The sequence below is a fragment of the Nelumbo nucifera genome, chromosome 1 (assembly GCF_055504915.1).
Source record: "Nelumbo nucifera cultivar China Antique chromosome 1, China Antique-T2T, whole genome shotgun sequence".
Classification (NCBI taxonomy): Eukaryota; Viridiplantae; Streptophyta; class Magnoliopsida; order Proteales; family Nelumbonaceae; genus Nelumbo; species Nelumbo nucifera.
Genome location: NC_142649.1, coordinates 122,206,636 through 122,226,698, shown reverse-complemented (window position 1 = coordinate 122,226,698; position 20,063 = coordinate 122,206,636). Strand labels below are relative to the sequence as shown.

The 20,063-nt window shown below is 39.2% G+C and overlaps 1 protein-coding gene across 15 annotated transcripts in view; it reads left to right on the top strand.

Annotated features, from left to right (window-relative positions):
- LOC104611646 (transcription initiation factor TFIID subunit 4b) overlaps positions 1-18,767 on the top strand; it is a 37,123-nt gene extending 18,356 nt beyond the window's left edge. For 8 of the 15 annotated variants that reach the window (XM_088894117.1, XM_088894120.1, XM_088894118.1 and 5 more), the window contains one exon: positions 3,911-4,632. In XM_088894117.1, the coding sequence (XP_088750243.1) occupies positions 3,911-4,501 (591 nt within the window). In that variant the 3' untranslated portion in view covers positions 4,502-4,632. Of the gene's footprint in view, positions 1-2,369; positions 2,681-3,910; positions 4,633-15,868; positions 16,002-17,127; positions 17,393-18,186 lie in introns of those variants that run through there. The other 7 variants (XM_088894125.1, XM_010278793.3, XM_010278791.3 and 4 more) reach the window with 5 other exon arrangements.
- Positions 18,768-20,063: the final 1,296 nt, after the last annotated feature.

Sequence of the window (20,063 nt, the reverse complement as noted above, 5' to 3'; positions counted from 1 at the left end):
AATAGCCTCCATTCTATAAGCTAGCCCCTTGGATACTTCTTGAGATACCTGAGAATCCTCTCAGCAGCTTTCATGTGGGTAGCCTTAAGGGCATGCATGAACTGACTAAGGACACCCATGGCATATGCTATGTTAGGCCTAGTCATATACAAATACAGAAGCCTTCTCACAAGTCTCTAGAACTGTTTCACATCCTTTATTGTCTCATCATGACAATCACCCAACTTGTGATTAGGACCAATGGGAGAATCAACTAGCTTTACTCCTAGTTTACCTATGTCCTATAAAAGATTTAGGATGTATTTCCTTTGAGAAATGAAGATCTCATTTTTTTGAACAGGCGACTTCAGTTCTAAGAAAATACCTCATGAAACTCAGATCTTTCCCCTCAATGATTGTTTTAGGTCATACAAGGATTTCTTTAGTTTACACACTTTTCGCTCACTGCGTTTAACACAGAAACCAGGAGTCGAACCATATTTACCTCTTCTTCTAGATCATCATTCAAAAAAGCATTCTTGATATCTAACTAGTGAAGGCCCTAGTCAAAATTAGTTACTAAAGAAAAGAAGACTCCAATGGAGTCCATATTGGAAACCGGGGCAAACGTTTTGGCATAATGCACTCCATACACCTATGTGAACCCCTTTGCCACCAACCTCGCTTTATACCCCTTTGCCACCAACCCCTATGTTACCACCAATGTTCTGAAAATCGTAAGCATATCGCAAATCGTAAAGGGGTTTGAATCGAATTGTATTGTAAATCATAAGATTTTTTTCTTATTTTTTCAAATGCTATTAAAAACTATAAAATATACCTAAATCTCTCAAAAAATAGAAAAAATGACTTTGCACAAGCTTTCTAACCCATAAACATCTTATAACTATATAGTGAGACACTACAAAGTGCAAATACATATCTATTTTTGCATAAGACAGTTTTATTTTGTGCAAAAAAGAATGAAAAATGGGGATGAACCCTTGTTTTGTGACTAGAAAAAGGGTGAGGGGAATATATTAGGGATAAAGCCCTATTTTCATGCAAGAAAACAAGTAAAAATATTGGGGAAAAGCCCCTATTTTTGCATGGAAAAAGGGTGAGAAGGAAAAGGGTGGAGCCCTTGTTTTTATGCAAAAAAAAATCAAGACAAAACATTATGAAGCAAGGGGAAATGTAATAGGGCGGAGCCCCTATTTTTGTTCAAAATGAAAAGACGAAACTAGGTACCCATAGCTTTCATGAAAAAAATGAATGAAAGACTTGGGGATGAGCCCCTATTTTCATGCCAAAAATCTATTGAAACAAATAGGGCGGAGCCCCTGTTTTCATTCCAAAAAACCAATTGAAATAAAGGAGAAGCAAGAAACCAGAAGGAAGAAAAGGAGGAGGAAGAAGAAAAAAGAAGAACAATAGAAATTGAACAATAAAACAGCAGAAATCCAAGAAGACAACACAAACCATGTGCAAATAATAGAAAAATTCTAGAAATTGAAAAAATAAAATAAAATCTTACCTTTCAATGCAAACCAGTAGAGAAGGAAGTTTGGAGCTTCACCGAAACAATGGAGGAGGGTTTCTTCTCTCCCGGTCTCCCGCCCAAGTCTTTTCCTTGAATGGTAAGTCTTCTTTGATCGACCAAAGTATTCTATGTTTTATGAATAGAAGGACGACTTTGCTCCTCTTTATAAAAGTGAAACTTTAAAAAGGAAGAGGATTAAATGGTCATTTAATCTCAAATGAAGCTTTCAAATTCTAATCGTTTGAATCATCCAGGAATCGCGATTTACGATTTAAACTACCAATTTAATTACAAATCATACGATTAATTCAAAAAATGATTTACACATAATTTGTATCGTTTTAGCCCTAATTCTATTTGAATTGTACGATTCAATTCGTGAATTGCATGATTTTGAAAACATTGGTTACACCCATTGCAGCTAATGCCACCTGTTGCTCCCCCTCAGTTGTAACCATCACACTCTGTCTACTTTTCTTAGATTGAACCAAGACATACACCTCTTGAACTAAAGGCAATTCTTTACTCCCTGTTACAGACTGTATAATTAAAATAGGAAGTAAATACTAGGGATATATGATGTTACAGACTGTATAATTAAAATAGGAAGTAAATACTAGGGAGTTATGATGTTACAGACTGTATAATTAAAATAGGAAGTAAATACTAGGGAGATATGATTTACCTTGATTGTAGGACTGATTTGTAGGAATTTGATTAGTCTTCTTTCCTAACATATTCTTTCCTAACATAGAATTTGTAACTTGTATATATACATACGAGATTGATGAATAATACAACAAATTCTTCTTCTTCCTCTGTTTACTCTTGTTTTACATGGTATCAGAGCATCTAGTCTCTGCCTGCCCTTTCTTTTTTTTTTTTTTTAAACAGTAGGTAGAGGAAAATTTTTGGGTGTTTCGGGTCACCTCCTTGGTGCAGTCAGAGCATCTACTCTCTGCAAAGTCCGGCAGTTAGCAGCCCTGCACGTGTGTCTTACGCACCGCCTGAAGATTCTGCCACAGTCACAAGCGCCGGCACGTGGAGGCGCGTCTGTCACCGGAAAATTTTTCAGTCGTTGTCTTTTGGCTTGCCTCGTCCTGTATAGCACATATTTGTGCTTTGTTACGTGCATATCCATTCCGATGTTTTCAATAGGTGTGCTCCGTTGATTTTCGGTGTTCAAAATATTCTGTTTATTTGAATTTTGAGATTATGGCAGACAAGAAATCAGTAGTTATGTCGGATGTTGTTCTAGTGATGTCAAAAATAACTGAGCATAAGCTTAATGGCTCTAATTATCTGGATTGGAGTAAAACTGTTCAACTATATTTGCTGAGTATTGCTATGGATAACCATTTGATTGATGACCCTCCTAATGATGACTCGAGAAAGTCTTGGTTGAGGGAGGATGCTCGTTTGTTCTTGCAAGTACGCAACTCCATTGAAAGTGAGGTGGTTGGTTTAGTTACTCACTGTGGATTTGTTAAGGAATTAATGAACTATCTAGAGTTCTTGTACTCCGGAAAGGGGAATATTTCCCGCATTTATGATGTGTGCAAAGCCTCTTACAAGCTACTTCATGGATTTCAAGAAAACATATGAAGAACTTAATATGTTGCTTCCGTTTAGTACTGATGTGACTGTTCAACAAACTCAGCGAGAAAAGATGGCTGTTATGAATTTTTTAGCTGGCCTACCTTCAGTAGGGTCCTTCGTACAGAAAGTTCACCTGTTCAGCCTAGTAATAATACATCTGAATCAAGGAGACAACAATACAGGAGTGGTAGTGGTAGAGGATCCAACAATTATGACAGGTCAAGTAACTATGATAGGAATACTAATACTCGTGGACAGGAGTCGGGAGAGATAGTGTGTCATTACTGTCATAAGCCAGGACATATGAAGCGGGATTGCAGGAAGTTGCAGAATAAGAAAACTCAGTCAGCCCATATTGCATCCACCACGGATACTTCTGAGAAGTCTGTTATGATATCTGCAGATGAATATACCAAATTTGCTCAGAACCAAGTATCATTGAAACCTTAATCTACTCCTGTTACTGCCATCGTCGCGTCAGGTAAACCCAATACATGTCTTGTTTCCTCTTCAAAATGGGTCATTGATTCTGGAGCTACAGATCATATGACAGGTAATTCAAGTATGTTTTCTATCTTTCAGTCACATAAATCTACCTCTCCTGTTACTTTAGCAGATGGGTCAACATCTTGTGTTATTGGGTCTGGCACAATTAGTCCAACACCATCACTTCTTTTGTCATCTGTTGTTAGTTTACCTCAGTTATCATTTAATTTAATTTCTGTTAGCAATCTCACTCATACCCTCAATTGCTGTGTCTCATTTTTTCCTGATTATTGTTTATTTCAGGATCTTACAACGAAGAAGATTATTGGTAAGGGACATGAGTCTGGAGGTCTCTACATCCTTGATACACAAGTTCCAAGATCCATAGCCTGTTCTGGAGTTGTAACTCCTTTTGAAGCACATTGTCGGTTGGGCCACTTCTCTCTCCATGTGTTAAAGCAAATTTGTCCTCAATTTCAGAGTTTGTCGTCATTAAATTGTGGGTCTTGTCAGTTTTCTAAACACCATCATCTTAGTTCGAGTCCTAGAGTCAATAAACGAGCTAGTGCTTCTTTTGAATTAGTCCATTCAGATGCTTGGGGTCCGTGTCCAGTTGAGTCCAAAACTGGGTTTAAGTATTTTGTTACTTTTGTTGATGATTACTCTCGTATGATATGGTTATATTTAATGATAAATCGTTCTGAGGTGTTTTCTCATTTTTCTGCTTTCTGTGCTGAAGTTAAAACTCAATTTAATGTTTCTGTACAAATATTGAGAAGTGATAATGCTAAGGAGTATTTGTCAGAATCCTTTCAAACTTACATGCTTCAGCATGGCATTCTTCATCAAACTTCTTGTGTAGATACACCATCTCAAAATGGGGTTGTCGAATGAAAAAATAGACACCTTGAAACTGCAAGAGCTTTGTTATTTCAAATGAAGGTTCCTAAACCTTTCTGGGCTGATGCAATTTCCACAGCATGTTTTTTTATTAACCGTATGTCTTCATCTGTCCTTCAGGGTAAGACTCCTTATCATGTTCTGTTTCCAAATAAAACACTGTTTCCTATTGATCCTAGGGTATTTGGGTGTACATGCTTTGTTCGGGATGTTCGTCCTCAGGTTACCAAACTAGATCCAAAATCTTTGAAGTGTGTTTTTCTTGGGTATTCTCGTGTTCAAAAAGGGTATAGATGTTATTGTCCTACTCTTCACAGATATCTTGTGTCAGGTGATATTAATTTCCTAGAAGATACACCTTTCTTTCCATCTACTCCTCATTCAAGTCAGGGGGAGGATGATGATTTGTTAATCTATACTGTCACATCATCTGTTTCACATCCTATTGAATCTGCTCCTACCAGGCCTAAGCCACCTACAGTACAGGTTTATTCTCGGCGACCAACCCCTCCAGATCCATGTCCTGCACCAGCTCCTTCGTCGGCAGATCCAGTCTCAACTGATCATGTTCCTTCGTCATCAGAACTAGTCTCTAATGATGATCTTCCTATTGCTCTTCGTAAAGGTAAGCGTAAGTGTACTTATCCAATATCTTCATTTGTCGTCCTCTTCTTGTTCTTTTATTGCATCTCTTGATTCTATCTCTGTTCCTAAGACTGCTAAAGAAGCCCTTTCTCACCCTGGATGGCGTAATGCTATGATTGAGGAGATGAATGCTTTAAAGGACAATGGTACTTGGACCTTGGTAAATTTACCTGCAAATAAGAAGGCTATTAGGTGTAAATGGGTGTTTACAGTTAAAGTCAATCCTGATGGGTCCATTGCCCGATTGAAAGCCCGTCTTGTTGCTAAAGGATATGCTCAGACTTATGGAGTGGATTATTCTGATACCTTTTCTCCTGTTGCTAAACTTACTTCTGTCAGGTTATTTTTTTCTATGGTAGCTACTTATAATTGGCCCCTTCATCAGTTAGACATCAAGAATGCTTTTCTTCATGGGGATCTTCAAGAGGAAGTTTATATGGAGCAACCGCCTGGCTTTGTTGCTCAGGGGGAGTATGGGAAAGTTTGCTATCTTCATAAGTCTCTGTACGGGTTGAAGCAGAGTCCTCGCGCCTAGTTTGGAAAGTTTAGTCAGGCAGTCGAGAGTTTTGGTATGAAGAAAAGTAAGTCTGATCATTCTATTTTCTTCAAGCACTCTGCTGCCGGCATCATTTTGTTAGTTGTGTATGTGGATGATATTGTCATTACAGGGAGTGATACTACAGGGATTTCATCCCTTAAATCCTTTCTCCACACTCAGTTTCATACCAAAGATTTGGGAATGTTGAAATACTTCTTGGGTGTTGAGGTAACAAGAAGCAAGAAGGGAATATTCTTATTTCAAAGGAAATATGTACTTGACTTGTTGTCTGAGACGGGAAAGTTGGGAGCTAAGCCATGTAGCACTCCAATGGTTCCTAACTTGCAGCTCACAAAAGATGATGAATTATTTGAAGATTCTGAGAGATATAGAAGATTGGTTGGAAAGTTGAATTATCTTACTGTAACTCGTCCAGATATTGCGTATTCAGTTAGTGTGGTGAGTCAGTACATGTCCTCTCCAACAGTTAATCACTGGACAGTTGTAGAACAAATTTTGTGCTACTTAAAAGGAGCACCTGGGCGAGGACTTTTGTATGGCAATCATGGTCATACTAGAATTGAATGTTTTTCAGATGCTGACTGGGTAGGATCCAAGGAAGATCGAAGGTCTACTTCAGGCTATTGTGTATTTGTTGGTGGGAATCTAGTTTCATGGAAAAGCAAGAAGCAGAATGTTGTCTCACGTTCGAGTGCAGAATCGGAATATAGAGCTATGGCCAAGTCTGTGTGTGAAATAATGTGGATATATCAGCTTCTGACTGAAGTAGGTCTTAAAACTTCAATACCGACCAAGTTGTGGTGTGATAACCAAGCTGCTCTTCACATTGCATCTAATCCTGTTTTTCATGAATGAACTAAACATATCGAGATTGATTGCCATTTCGTTCGTGAAAAGATTCAGCAAGGTTTGATTTCTACAGGTTATGTGAAAACAGGAGAACAACTGGGAGATATCTTCACGAAGGCTCTTAATGGGGTTAGGGTTGATTATCTTTGTAACAAGCTGGGCATGATTAATATCTATGCTCCAGCTTGAGGGGGAGTGTTACAGACTGTATAATTAAAATAGGAAGTAAATACTAGGGAGATATGATGTTACAGACTGTATAATTAAAATATGAAGTAAATACTAGGGAAATATGATGTTACAGACTGTATAATTAAAATAGGAAGTAAATACTAGGGAGATATGATTTACCTTGATTGTAGGACTGATTTGTAGGAATTTGATTAGTCTTCTTTCCTAACATAGAATTTGTAACTTGTATATATACATACGAGATTGATGAATAATACAACAAGTTCTTCTTCTTCCTCTGTTTACTCTTGTTTTACACTCCCTAAAATCTAAACTCTAAGAGGTTCATATACGGGGTTTAGTCCCAACAAAAAAGCAAAAACCCGCTGATGAGAAACCAACCTCTTATAGGCTTTAGCATCATCATCATGTTTCCATTCTAAAGCTTGATAGTGGTCTAACTCCTTCCGTTCTGAAGTAAGGGCTGAATAATAGGCTAACAAACTCCGGTTCCCCTATTTACAGGTTGAGGATTCGACTTGTAACAGGTAAATCTTGGCATAGTGCCTTTGCTCAGAATAGGTGGTTTTGGCATGTTCCCATATCTCACTAGCTGTGTTTGCCCACATAAAGTAGAAGTCAGGACATCACCATACTGTTCTCTTGGTCCCACCTATCATGTTCAGTTGTTCCATCCTTGGGTTCTTTTACTCTTCCATTTATGTACCCAGCTTTTCCCCTTGTTGTTACGTAAAGGTTTACACCTTCAGCCCACTCCAGTTAGTTCAGGCTATTTAAATGGGGGTAATTGACATAGGAAACATTATATTTTCAGCTCCCATACCAGCTGTACCTACAGGTTGATGTAACCCTAGATGAGCCAGAATCATCATTTGCCACTGATAGAAACAAAGGTTACAAGACCACACTCAAACCATTGGTGCACAAGACCAGTCCCCACACAACTACTACCTTTCCCAGTCACAATTAGGGCACTAAACACCAAAAGATCTGCTTCTGAAATAAAGAACCCACTACTGAAACCTACTGGCAGCACTTAAACAGTTCAAAAAACCAGTCCAGAAATAACAAACCACACTGCTGAAATCCTCTAGCAGCAATTAAACCATCCTGGGACAGTCCAAATATTAGAGTTCAGTCACCATTGGTCTGCACAACACGCACCAACCAATTGCAGCACATACCTGTGACAAAAGGGTATCACACACCCCTGTACAGCACCTGTACGAAGGTGCAGGTCCAAGACCAAGTCTTCACAGCATCAGCCAAAGGAAAGAGAGCCTTCACAGCATCGGTCTCCTCCTACTAGGTTACCTTGGTGCTACGACCAAGGAAGAACCCAGAAAAAACAGCAACAGTTGGTTCTGATCAGTCCGATTAGGGTTTCTTGTCTTCACTGTCCAAGAATCAGAGGAACTAGGTGGAATGAATGTGATTCAGAGGAGAAAAGAGCCTCCTGTCACCCAGAGTTACGCTCTGATACTATGTTTTCTTTCTAGAAGAGAGAGGAGAGAGTCGAGAGGAGAGAAGAGAGAAAATAAGAGAAGAGGAGAGGAAGAATAGTGTTTGAGTCAAAAGGTTGGGCTGGCAGCACCCAGCTTTCTATTTATATTAACATGATGTAAAATAAAAGAAAAAAGAGATTACAATATGCCCCTGGTGGCACACCCTAATAATAAGAACTTAAAACAAAGAAAAGAACATGCTGACAGTACTCTAACAGCACAAATAAAAACTAAGTCTAACAACAAAATCGAAGAGGAGAGGAAGGAGAGAAGAGAGAAAGAATGAAACAGAGGGTTGGGAGTCAAAAAAGGTAGACCGGCGGCACCAGCTCTACTATTTATATTAGGGAATCCCAACAAATAAAATAAAAAGTGTACAAAGACAAGAAAAAGCCCCTGTGGCTCTTACAATTACTGTTGACAGTTCCCTTAAGCAAGTAACTCTGACTTGATAATGTTGCTAGTCTCAATCTTTCTAGTACAAATTGTAATTCCACTCATACTGAGTTTTCAAATCTTATGATCCCTGAGAATGCAATATAATGTCTCCCCATGCCCAAAAGACATCATCTATACCTGAATTCCCAAGATCCTCAATGATACAACCATCAAAATTCAATTTTATCCTGTTCTGTGGAGATTTTTTTTTTTTTGGTAAAAGTGGAGGATTACATGATATAGCATAAGCGTACCTTCTAACTAATGTAGCTACCACCATTGACCATCCTCCGAGAATATCATATATGGAGAAACATGAAATTCCTCACTTGGTATATCATTGGTCATGCCAAGGAAGATTGATCAGTATGGAAGGAATGGAACTCAAGGTTTTTCACCACATCCATAGGGATAAGAGAAAGTTGGGGGATAAGGTCTCAGTGGACATCTGGACTTCAAGGATGCAAGCATCTATTAAAGTGGACAGAGAAAATTCATTTTAAACATTTCTTATACTAGTGATTTATCTCTTATAGATTGATATGAATACAATTCATTTGTCTGGAAAAACTAAAAAGGTAAAGTATTTCATTCATAAGAAAGTATGATATGGATACAAAATTAGCCTTAAAAAGAAAGAAAAACATGATGCAGTTTCCCAGCCAGTGCATTATATAATATTATAAGAATTCAAGTTTATCAAGATAATCATCTAGGCTGCGATTTTTGCAGGCACAATCAGATAGAAAAAGTATCCATACAGTCATGCCTTGGTAGAATTGTGTTAAAGCACAAATTCATGTACATGATAGGGTATAAGATTTTAAATCGAAAGACTAAAACCATTGACATGACAGATAATATTACTTGATAAAATTCCATCATAAAAATATCACTTGAGAAAAAGTTGAATACATAATGGGATATAAAATTGACATAGACTGTTGGATTAAGCACTTAGACAGTTCAAAGCCCCTGATTCAGTGGTTGCTCAAGAGTAGCTATATCATCCCACAACATTGACAAACAGTAGGTCATACACAGGAATTCCATAGGCGAAGTTAGAAAAATGTATTGCTTTTTTGCATGTGTTCTTTTTTTTCTTTAGCAATTAAGGGCCATTATTTGGTGAAATAGAAAAAATCCTGGGATGAAAAGTGTGGAAATGTGGGTTTGAGTCTTGAGAGCATCCACCTTCTGCTAAAACATCCGTTGATTAGCTCCATGTCCAATCAAACCCTTCTCAAGATCCTGGATAGCTGGGACAATACTGGGCAGTGACCTCTTTGCAGTTGATGTTTTATTTTATTTGATAACAACCTGAAAACTACAATTAGGCATTTCTTCCATCGCCAAATACCAAAAAGTTGATATTTCTAGTTTTGCTTCATGTTGTTCACACCTTGTCAATTTCTTTAATCTTTAATTGTTTTCTTATCTATTACTTATATATTATATTACCCAAATACAACTGGATATGGTATCAGATACTGTTAGTGGTGTTAGTGAAGGGGTATTTCGGTCTTTGTACTTGTTGAGAATGTTGATGTGTACTGTTATGTTAGTTCGAGTGCCTCTTACTTAAAGAAGGGCACTTAAGTCTTTTCCAATAAGTTAATAATATAATAACAGGTCTGGCCGAATCTAGGGATTACTTTTTTCTCTAATTCGAACCAGCCTTTCTCTCTTCCTCTTTCCTCTCCTACTTCTTGCTGTTTACTTTACAGTCAATGAACAAGATAGAATTCTAGGGCAGGTCAAACTTTAACATGGTATCAGAGCGAGGTTCAACAAATCAGACTTGCTAGAATTCTGTCTTCTGCGCATTCGAATTAGGGTTTCTCTTGGGTTCTCAGCTGTGAGTTGGAGACTGGGAAAAGGGCTGAAAAGGAGTGATCGCCCTCTTCCCTAGGAGGTTCCTATGCCTCCGATTGTGTCGTTGGTGATTGGTTGCTGTGGTTTCTAAGCCCTAGTTAGGGCTGGTACGTGTGGTGCAGTGGTGTCTTAGCCCTTCGTGTGGTTGGCCTTTAGGCGATAAGGTAAAGTTCTTTTTATGCATATTATCTGTTATGGAATACATGAGAGGTGTAGTACAGTTCGCATGATGGGTTTTCAGATTGCAGTATGCTAGGGTTTATTCTGGTTTGTGTGTGATTCGAAGGGCAATAGTGTCTACTTAATGGTGAAACTTCCTGTAGCTGTGGATTAGGGTTTGTGGTGTTGCAGTTTTCAGCATTTAATACTGCTGAAATCAGTGTGCAGACTTTGGTGAGTAGGGTTTGTGGTGTTGCAGTTCCCAGCATTTAATACTGCTGAAACCAGTGTGCAGATTTCAGTGAGTAGGGTTTGTGGTGTTGCAGTTCTCAGCATTTACTACTGTTGAAATCAGTGTGCAGATTTCGGTGAAGTGTCTGTGTGTAGTGTGCAGTGTGTAGTGCTCAGAATTTAGTGATAAGGGAGTTCGGCAATGGCAGATAATAGTGATAGTAAACCTAATGTCATGATATCTACTGACTACCTGAATGTCCAAATGACTTCCATTAAACTGAATGGAGAGAATTATGTCCCTTGGGCCAAGTCTGTAGAGGTTTTTCTGAAGGCGAAGAAGAAAGTGAAGCATATAAGAGAGGAGAAACCCCCCGCTAATTCTCAGGAGTATGAAGACTGGGAACAGGAAGATGCACAGATCATTGCATGGTTGTGGAATAGTATGGAACCCAAAATCAGTGTGAACTTCATGTTTCTTGACACAGCCAAAGAGGTGTGGGATCATGCTAAGAAACTGTATTCAGGTCAGGATAATACCACTAGGATATATCAACTGTATCAGGAATACTTCAATCTGCAACAGGGAAATCAGAGCCTTGAGGAGTACTATGCCAGTGTGAGGAATATCCGTAATGAGTTAAATGTATATCATCCTCTCACTTCTGATGTCAAAGTTCAACAGCAACAGCGAGAGCAGCTTGATGTGACACGGTTTCTGGTGGGGCTAAAGTCTGAGTATGAACCAGTACGAGCCCAGATACTAGGGAGATCTGCTCTTCCATCTTTAGAGGAGGTGTTTGCTCGTCTTCGGAGGGCTTCCATTGGATCTATGGATTCTAATGTCTCCGATAAATCAGCATTCGCAGTGTCGAGAGGTCGAGGTGGCAAAAGTGGGGCTCGAGGAGCCCAGTCTGGCAGGAGTGGTAGTGGTGGATCTACACATATCCGTGGTGGTGGTCGTACTAGAGGCAGAGATTCAGGGGGAGCTCGTGGTAGAGGATGTGGCTCGGGTCCACGGAAGTGTACTCATTGTGGTTTGGATGGACATACCATTAACTACTGCTATGACTTACATGGTCCTCCCTCGACGTGGGCCAACCATGCCATGACTAGTGACACCAGTTTCAGCTCTAGACAGGAGAACCGGTCAGCTGACCCGATGCCTTCTACTCCCTCAGATGGTCCAGGCAAGGAGATGGTGAGTGTTCCTCGGGATGAGTATGAGAGGTTTGTTCAATCCAAGTCGTAGCAGAACACAGCTTCCTTTGCACACTCAGTTATGGCTTGTTTGGCATCCACACCCAACCCCTGGATTATTGACTCTGGAGCCTCCGATCACATGACGGGAACTCCAGGTGTGTTTTTATCTCTCATTCATTGCTCAACATCACAATCTGTTACCCTTGCTAATGGCTCCACATCATCTATATGTGGTGTTGGTAATGTTGACCTAGACCCTGTATCCCTATCCTCTGTTTTATATGTACCTAAGCTTCCATTTAATCTTATGTCTGTTAGTAAGCTGACCAAGTCCCTTAAGTGCTCCATCACTTTTTACCCTTCTATGTGTATTTTTCAGGATCTCAAGACGGGGATGAAGATTGGTGGAGGGCATGAAGCCGGTGGACTGTATTATCTTGATGGTGGTGGACGAACGTCAACGGCCCTTCAGTCATCCATTTCTCTTCTCCAGTGGCATTGTAGATTTAGTCATCCTTCGCTGAAAGTGTTGCAGTCCTTAGTCCCTTCATTGAGTCAACTTTCTGTTTTAGATTGTGAGTCATGTCAATTTGGGAAACACCATCGTGTTCCCTTTCGTTCTAGGGTCGATAACCATGTGTCGAGTCTTTTTTCTTTAATTCATTCAGATGTTTGGGGTCCTTATAAAGTGATGTCATATAATGGATACCGATATTTTGTTATTTTTGTTGGTGACTGTTCAAGAATGACGTGGCTCTATTTAATGAAAGAAAGAAGTGAATTATTTGCCATCTTCCAGAAATTTTATGCTGAGATCCGCAATCAATTTGGCGTTCACATCAAAATTTTCCGTTCTGATAATGGTCGTGAATACTTGTCTTCATCTTTCCAATAATACTTGGACCAACATGGCATTATACACCAAACTTCATGTACCTACACTCCGCAACAAAATGGGGTTGCTGAGAGAAAGAACCGCCATCTTGTAGAAACGGCGCGCTCCCTCATGCACCACATGAATGTTCCCAAAATCTTTTGGAGCGATGCAATGCTCACCTCTTGTTTCTTAATTAATCGGATGCCCACGTCTATCCTTGATGGTCATTCTCCTTTTAGTGTCATATTTCCCAACATGTCTCCGTTTCCGCTTTCTCCTCGGGTATTTGGGTGTGTCTGCTTCGTTCATAATCTGGGTCCCGGGACTGACAAGTTAGATGCACGTTCCCTGAAGTGTATCTTCCTTGGCTATTCCCGAACTCAAAAAGGGTACAAGTGTTATCATCCCAGTTCTCGTCGTTCCTTGGTATGTGCTGATGTTACATTCTTCGAGTCTACTCCGTTCTTCGTGGGGTCCGGTGCTGCTGCTTCCTCCACATCACCACCTCCTCTTCCTCTTCCTGTGGTTGATCCACCTCCTTTGGCTCCAGTCATGCCCACGTCCTTGCCTCCGGTGCCACTGTCGGTTGACCGTCCACCCATCCGTCACGTGTATACACATCGCCCGCGTGTACCGGCTGCAGCTCCTCCAGCTTCATCACCGTCGACAGATCCAGCTCTAGCTCTGACACCAGCCTCCAACCTAGATCTTCCTATTGCCTTCCGGAAAGGTAAACATATTTGCACCCTTCACCCTATTTCCAATTTTGTTTCACTTACCCACCTCTCCGCCTCCCATCGCCAGTTCATCTCTTTGTTATCCTCCGTGGTTGTTCCTAAGGATGTCCAGGAAGCCCTTACCTCTCCAGAGTGGTGTCGTGCTATGGAAGAAGAGCTCTTTGCTCTGCATCATAATCACACTTGGGATCTCACCGCTCTCCCTCCTGGGAAGCAGGCTGTCAGTTGTAAGTGGGTGTATAGTATTAAGTACTTGCCAGATGGCCGTGTTGAGCGCCTGAAGGCGCAGCTGGTTGCCAAAGGGTACTCCCAAACCTATGGCATTGACTACACAGAGACATTCTCCCCGGTTGCTAAGATAGGGTCAGTTCGTGTCGTCATCTCCCTTGCAGCTATGTATGATTGGCCTCTCCATCAGCTAGATATCAAAAATGCTTTTTTGCATGGTGATTTGCTCGAGGAGGTCTACATGGAGCAACCACCAGGGTTTGTTGCTTAAGGGGAGGATGGTAAGGTATGCAGACTTAAGAAGGCTATTTATGGACTTAAACAGTCCCCCCGAGCATGGTTTGGTAGGTTCAGTGAGGTGGTCAAGAAGTTTGGTATGAAACAATGCCAAGTTGATCACTTTGTCTTCAGTTTTGACTCGTCGGCAGGAAAAATAATATTGGTGGTGTATGTGGATGATATCGTTGTGACTGGGAATGATAAAATGGGCATTGACAGATTGAAGGCATTCCTACAGGAACACTTTCAGACAAAGGACCTTAGCAAGTTGAAATACTTTTTGGGCATAGAGGTAGCAAGATCTAAGCATGGCATTAATTTGTGTCAGAGGAAATATGTGCTTGATTTACTGGAAGAAACAGGGTTGTTGGGTACTAAACCGGCTGAGACACCTATGGAAACAAATATGAGGCTGAGCAGTGATATAGGTGAAGTATTTGAAGACCCTGGCAGATACCGACGAGTTGTAGGCAAACTAAACTATCTAACCATTACTCGGCCAGATATTTCATTTGCGGTTAGTGTGGTGAGTCAGTTCATGCAGAAACCTTTGGTCCCACATTGGAATGTAGTGCTAAGGATTGTGAGGTATTTGAAAGGAGCTCCTGGTCGTGGTTTGCTGTATAGGAGTGGTGGAAAACTAGTAGTAGAAGGATACACCGATGCTGATTGGGCAGGTTCTATGTCTGATAGACGATCTACCACAGGCTATTGCACCTTTCTGGGGGGTAACCTAGTAACGTGGAAAAGTAAGAAGCAAACAGTTGTGGCAAGAAGCAGTGCAGAAGCAGAATATAGGGCCATGGCACATACTGCTTGTGAATTAGTGTGGCTGAGGAACCTTCTACAGGAGATAGGATATGACATCAGTACTCCAATGAAGCTCTATTGTGACAATCAGGCAGCGGTTCATATCTCTTCCAATCCGGTGTTTCATGAAAGAACCAAGCACATCGAAGTTGACTGTCATTTTGTGAGAGAGAAGGTGCTGAATGCGGTGATAGAAACTGCATATGTTAGTACGGGAAACCAGTGGGCAGACTTGTTTACAAAAGGTTTGAGTCGGGGGAGAGTGGACTACATATGTAACAAGCTGGGATTATATGATATATACTCACCAGCTTGAGGGGGAGTGTTAGTGGTGTTAGTGAAGGGGTAATTTGGTCTTTGTACTTGTTGAGAATGTTGATGTGTACTGTTATGTTAGTTCGAGTGCCTCTTACTTAAAGAAGGGCACTTAAGTCTTTTCCAATAAGTCTCTAATTCGAACCAGCCTTTCTCTCTTTCCTCTCTTTTCTCTCTTCCTCTTTCCTCTCCTACTTCTTGCTGTTTACTTTACAATCAACGAACAAGACAGAATTCTAGGGCAGGTCAAACTTTAACAGATACAAAATTTACACTAAAAATTGAAGTATTTGACATGATAACCCTTGTTCAAGTATTCAGGTATCATAGCTTATATACACTATTTTTATGCCATGACTTGCTCACATATATCATGATTTATCATCCTATTTTAAGCCCATAAGATATTTTGTGTTATTTATTTCTTTTTTCTCGTGATTGATGAACTTGTTGCAAAAGTTGGCAAATCAATTCACAAGAGAAGGCACACTTAATCCATGGTTTCAAATGAGTACCAATGCAGGCAGAGGGGAACACTGGAGTTGATGGTGACAAGGACAAGGATGAAGGCCGTTTAAAAGCGCAAAAGGTATTCATTAGTAGAAATGTTTGTATGTCTTAATTATTGAAAGGATAATGTAATGAGCATTGGTTTTCATGGTTCACTAACTAATTGATATGTGCCTGTTGAATGTGTAGCTGTTTATAGGACATTGAACTTATAAACCAGAGCTTTGACTTATTTGAATAGAAATAGTGGTGGGTAGACCTGTTCATGGGCCGGGTGGCCCGACGGGCCGGCCCGGCCCATCCCCCGGACGGGCTTGAACAGGTATATGGGCCCGCGGGCTTAACCTCGGGCCAAAAAGCCCGGCCCGCAATAAATTCGAGCCGGGCTTGGGATTTTCCAAAATAGCCCGGCCCAAGCCCGGCCCGGCCCGGCCCGACCTATAATTAAACCTAAAAACCCTAATCGAATACCCCTCTTTTTTTCACCTCTTTGCCTCTTTCTCTTCTTTTTCCAGCCGAACCCTTCTTCCCCACATCCTCTTTCCCTTCTTTATATTCTTTTTTTAATGTAAATAAATTCTGATTTATATTGATTATTGAATTCATAATTTATATTAAATTTATATTCTTTTTTAATGTAAATAAATTCTGATTTATATTGATTATTGAATTCAGAATTTATATTGAATTTATATTCTTTTTTAATGTAAATAAATTCTGATTTATATTGATTATTGAATTCAGAATTTATATTCTTTTTTTAATGTAAATAAATTCTGATTTATATTGATTATTGAATTCAGAATTTATATTGAATTTATATTCTTTTTTAATGTAAATAAATTCTGATTTATATTGGTTATTGAATTCAGAATTTATATTCTTTTTTAATGTAAATAAATTCTGATTTATATTGATTATTGAATAGGGAAATTTTCCATTTTTTTTTATTAGGTTGGGCTTCGGGCTTTTTATCAGGGCCGGGCTCGGGCTCGGGCCTAACATATTTCCATTGATGAAGAGTAAAAGCCTGGCCCGGCCCGGCCCATGAACAGGTCTAGTGGTGGGTAAATTTTCATACATTAATTATAGGGATGTGATCAGTCTAATGTATGAGCGTCCCATAAGGTTAATATAGGCTCTCTTTCCTCTCCCTAGCTAACTGCCATAGGAAAGGAGGTTTTTTCATTTTTCACTAATATATTCAGGCAAACAAAGAGGAAGACGATAAAATGCGGACAACAGCAGCAAATGTTGCAGCCCGAGCAGCCGTTGGAGGAGATGACATGTTATCAAAGTGGCAACTCATGGCAGAGCAAGCTCGGCAGAAGCGTGAAGGAAGAATGGATGTGGCATCTTGTGTTCAGCTAGGTAAGGATTTGAGCCAGAGACCTTTGTCAACCTCTGGAAGAGCCACTAAGGACAATCAAGATGCAGAGAACAAGGGCCCCTCTTCTTCTGCTGTTGCATCTGGTAAGTATGACTTAAATCCATCTGCCAGGAATTTGGGAGATGCCTCCATCTTTTTCTGTTTTAACTATTATATTTGAGCATGAACCATGCATGGTACATTTTGTGTATCTAGGAAGATATTATAGTCCTGTTATTCAGTTACTTGTTGTGCATAGGTTATCTTATACATGCTCCCGTACTTCTTTATTAAAACATTATACTTCTCCAAAAAAAAGTTTTGCTCAACTTTAATGTGACAAATCTTTCAGTTTTGGAGGCTGAATTGGGCAAGAGGGGTTTTGTTACTATTTTTAACTGCTAAGCTGGACTAAACCTAAGATATGTCTAACACTGTCAATTGAATTACATAGGTTCTGTTGGACATGCTTTTTTTTCAGATTGGTACATCTTCAGAAAACGTATCGCTTAAAGTTTCATATGATGAACCTTTCAGTTTTGGAGGCTGAATTGGGGAGGGGGATTCAATATTATTTTTAACTAGTAAAATGAAGTGAACCTGAGATTTCACAACTTCTATGTCAAACACTGTCAAACAAATCATAGGCGCATGCTCAAATGGGCCATTATCTGCCTACTCAGATGGTCAGATATAGAACAGATACGGCAGTAACTTATTGCACCACATTGTTTTACCCATGAGAGAGTTCCTCACTATTACAGTTATCTTATTGGTCTAGTAGGAAGAGGAAGTTATTACCATCTGACCTAGATGCACCTGTAATAGGAAATGTACTAGATAAACCTCATAGATGCTTCATGGCAAAGTGTTAATTTCTTTGTTGGTTTTCTGGTAGGGCCTATGAGAAAATTCGGAAGGAGTCATGTTGTCATGACCCAGACGAAGGTTGCACGCTTCATTTCTGTTAAGGATGTTATTGCAGTGCTGGAAAGGGAGCCCCAGATGTCGAAATCAACTTTGATCTACCGCTTATATGAGAAGATGAATGATGCTGTGCCAAGTGCCAAGTGATTGAAAGTAAAAAATACAGGTACTCCTTTACTATGTTAAGAATTAAGTGCATTATTACAAGTTTGTTTCTGGTGCACCTCCAGTTCAAAAATGTAAACGGTCACAAGAAGTCATCTCAACCTGCCGGAAACTAGAACCACCCCTCTTTCTGTTATTAGCGTGTTTGTGTGTGTATATGTACGCATGGCTGCTGATCATTTATACGTGAATATTGCACCTTTTATTATATGTCATGTCTATAATACAATTCCCTAAATCTTCTTTGAAAGAACTGAATAAATTGCAAAGGCTGCATTTGGAAACGATGCAAATATGTAGTGTAAAACTTACCTTCTTATCAAACAAACTTTTAGCTATAGTGGATGCAAATACGAATTCCAATAAAGCATGTCTTTTTTATCAAAAGCCCACTTGAATGCAAATTTACTTCTTTTTTATTGTACTTTTACATTTTATCATCAATATAAATATGCATTGGCCTGTCATTTATCAATGCATAATTGTAATGTTGCCAAACACAGGCAAAAGTAAACCAGAATGCAAATTTATCTTAAACCGGGATTTACACTTTATTTGCATCGTTTACAAACACAGCCAAAGCGATTTTTTGTGGAATAGGGAAGAAAGTGAAAAAGGAATAAATTGGTATTTATGGGATCAACTTTGTGTTAGTAAAAGGAATGGTGGGATTGGGTTAAGTCGGAGGAGCTTAACAAAGCTTTCTTGTTGAAACTGGGTTGGAGATTTATTAATTTTAGTGATGCACTATGGGTGAAATTTTTGAAGTCCGAATATCTTTCTAATAATGAATGGTGTCCAAGGAAACTTAGAAAACAAGATTCTGCGGTACGAAAATGCATTGCCAAAAGTCATCTGGAAATGAAAAAAGATATATGTGTTCAGATTTGTAAAAATTTAAGTCTGTCCATGTGTAATAATGCTTAGATCAAGGGGAATAATTGGTTTTATATTCCTCTGGAACCCAGTGTTCAGATGTGTTACATCCGATACATTGTGTTTTTTTTGCAGCATGCGGGTTTCGTATTAGTCCATATTGCATTGTATCGTGCTGTATGGGCTGATACGCAGCGATACGGTACCACGCTATTTGAATTCTGCGCCATTAACTAGGTCCATTAATGCACTATTAATTAGGGGTGTCCAAGGTTCGGTTAACCGAACCATGGGCAGTTTTTGTAAATTGAACCTGTATCACTAGTTTTTTCATTTTTCCAAATCGAAATCGAACTGGTACCACCGGTTAACCAGTCCCTCGGTTTCGGTTTTTGGCCAGTTTGGTCTTTCGATTTTTTGGTTTTTTATATTTATAATATATATTATATAAATATATGTACAATATTATATTATAAATAATAAATGATATATAATATATTATAAATATTATAAAAATATATAATATATAATATATAATATATTTATAATAGATTATTATAAATATAATATGTGTATATATTTATATAGAAAATATGTGACATATATTAAATTATATATAAAATGTACATATAAATATATATACGGGTCGGTCCGGTTAACCACCGGTTTTAGGTTAACCAAAAATCAAACTGGTCCTTCGCTTTTTCAAAAAGACCGAACCAATCAGTTCATTTAAGCACATTTTCCGGTTCTATTTTCTCGATTCGGTTCAGTTTTACGGTTTTTCATGGACACCCCTACCATTAA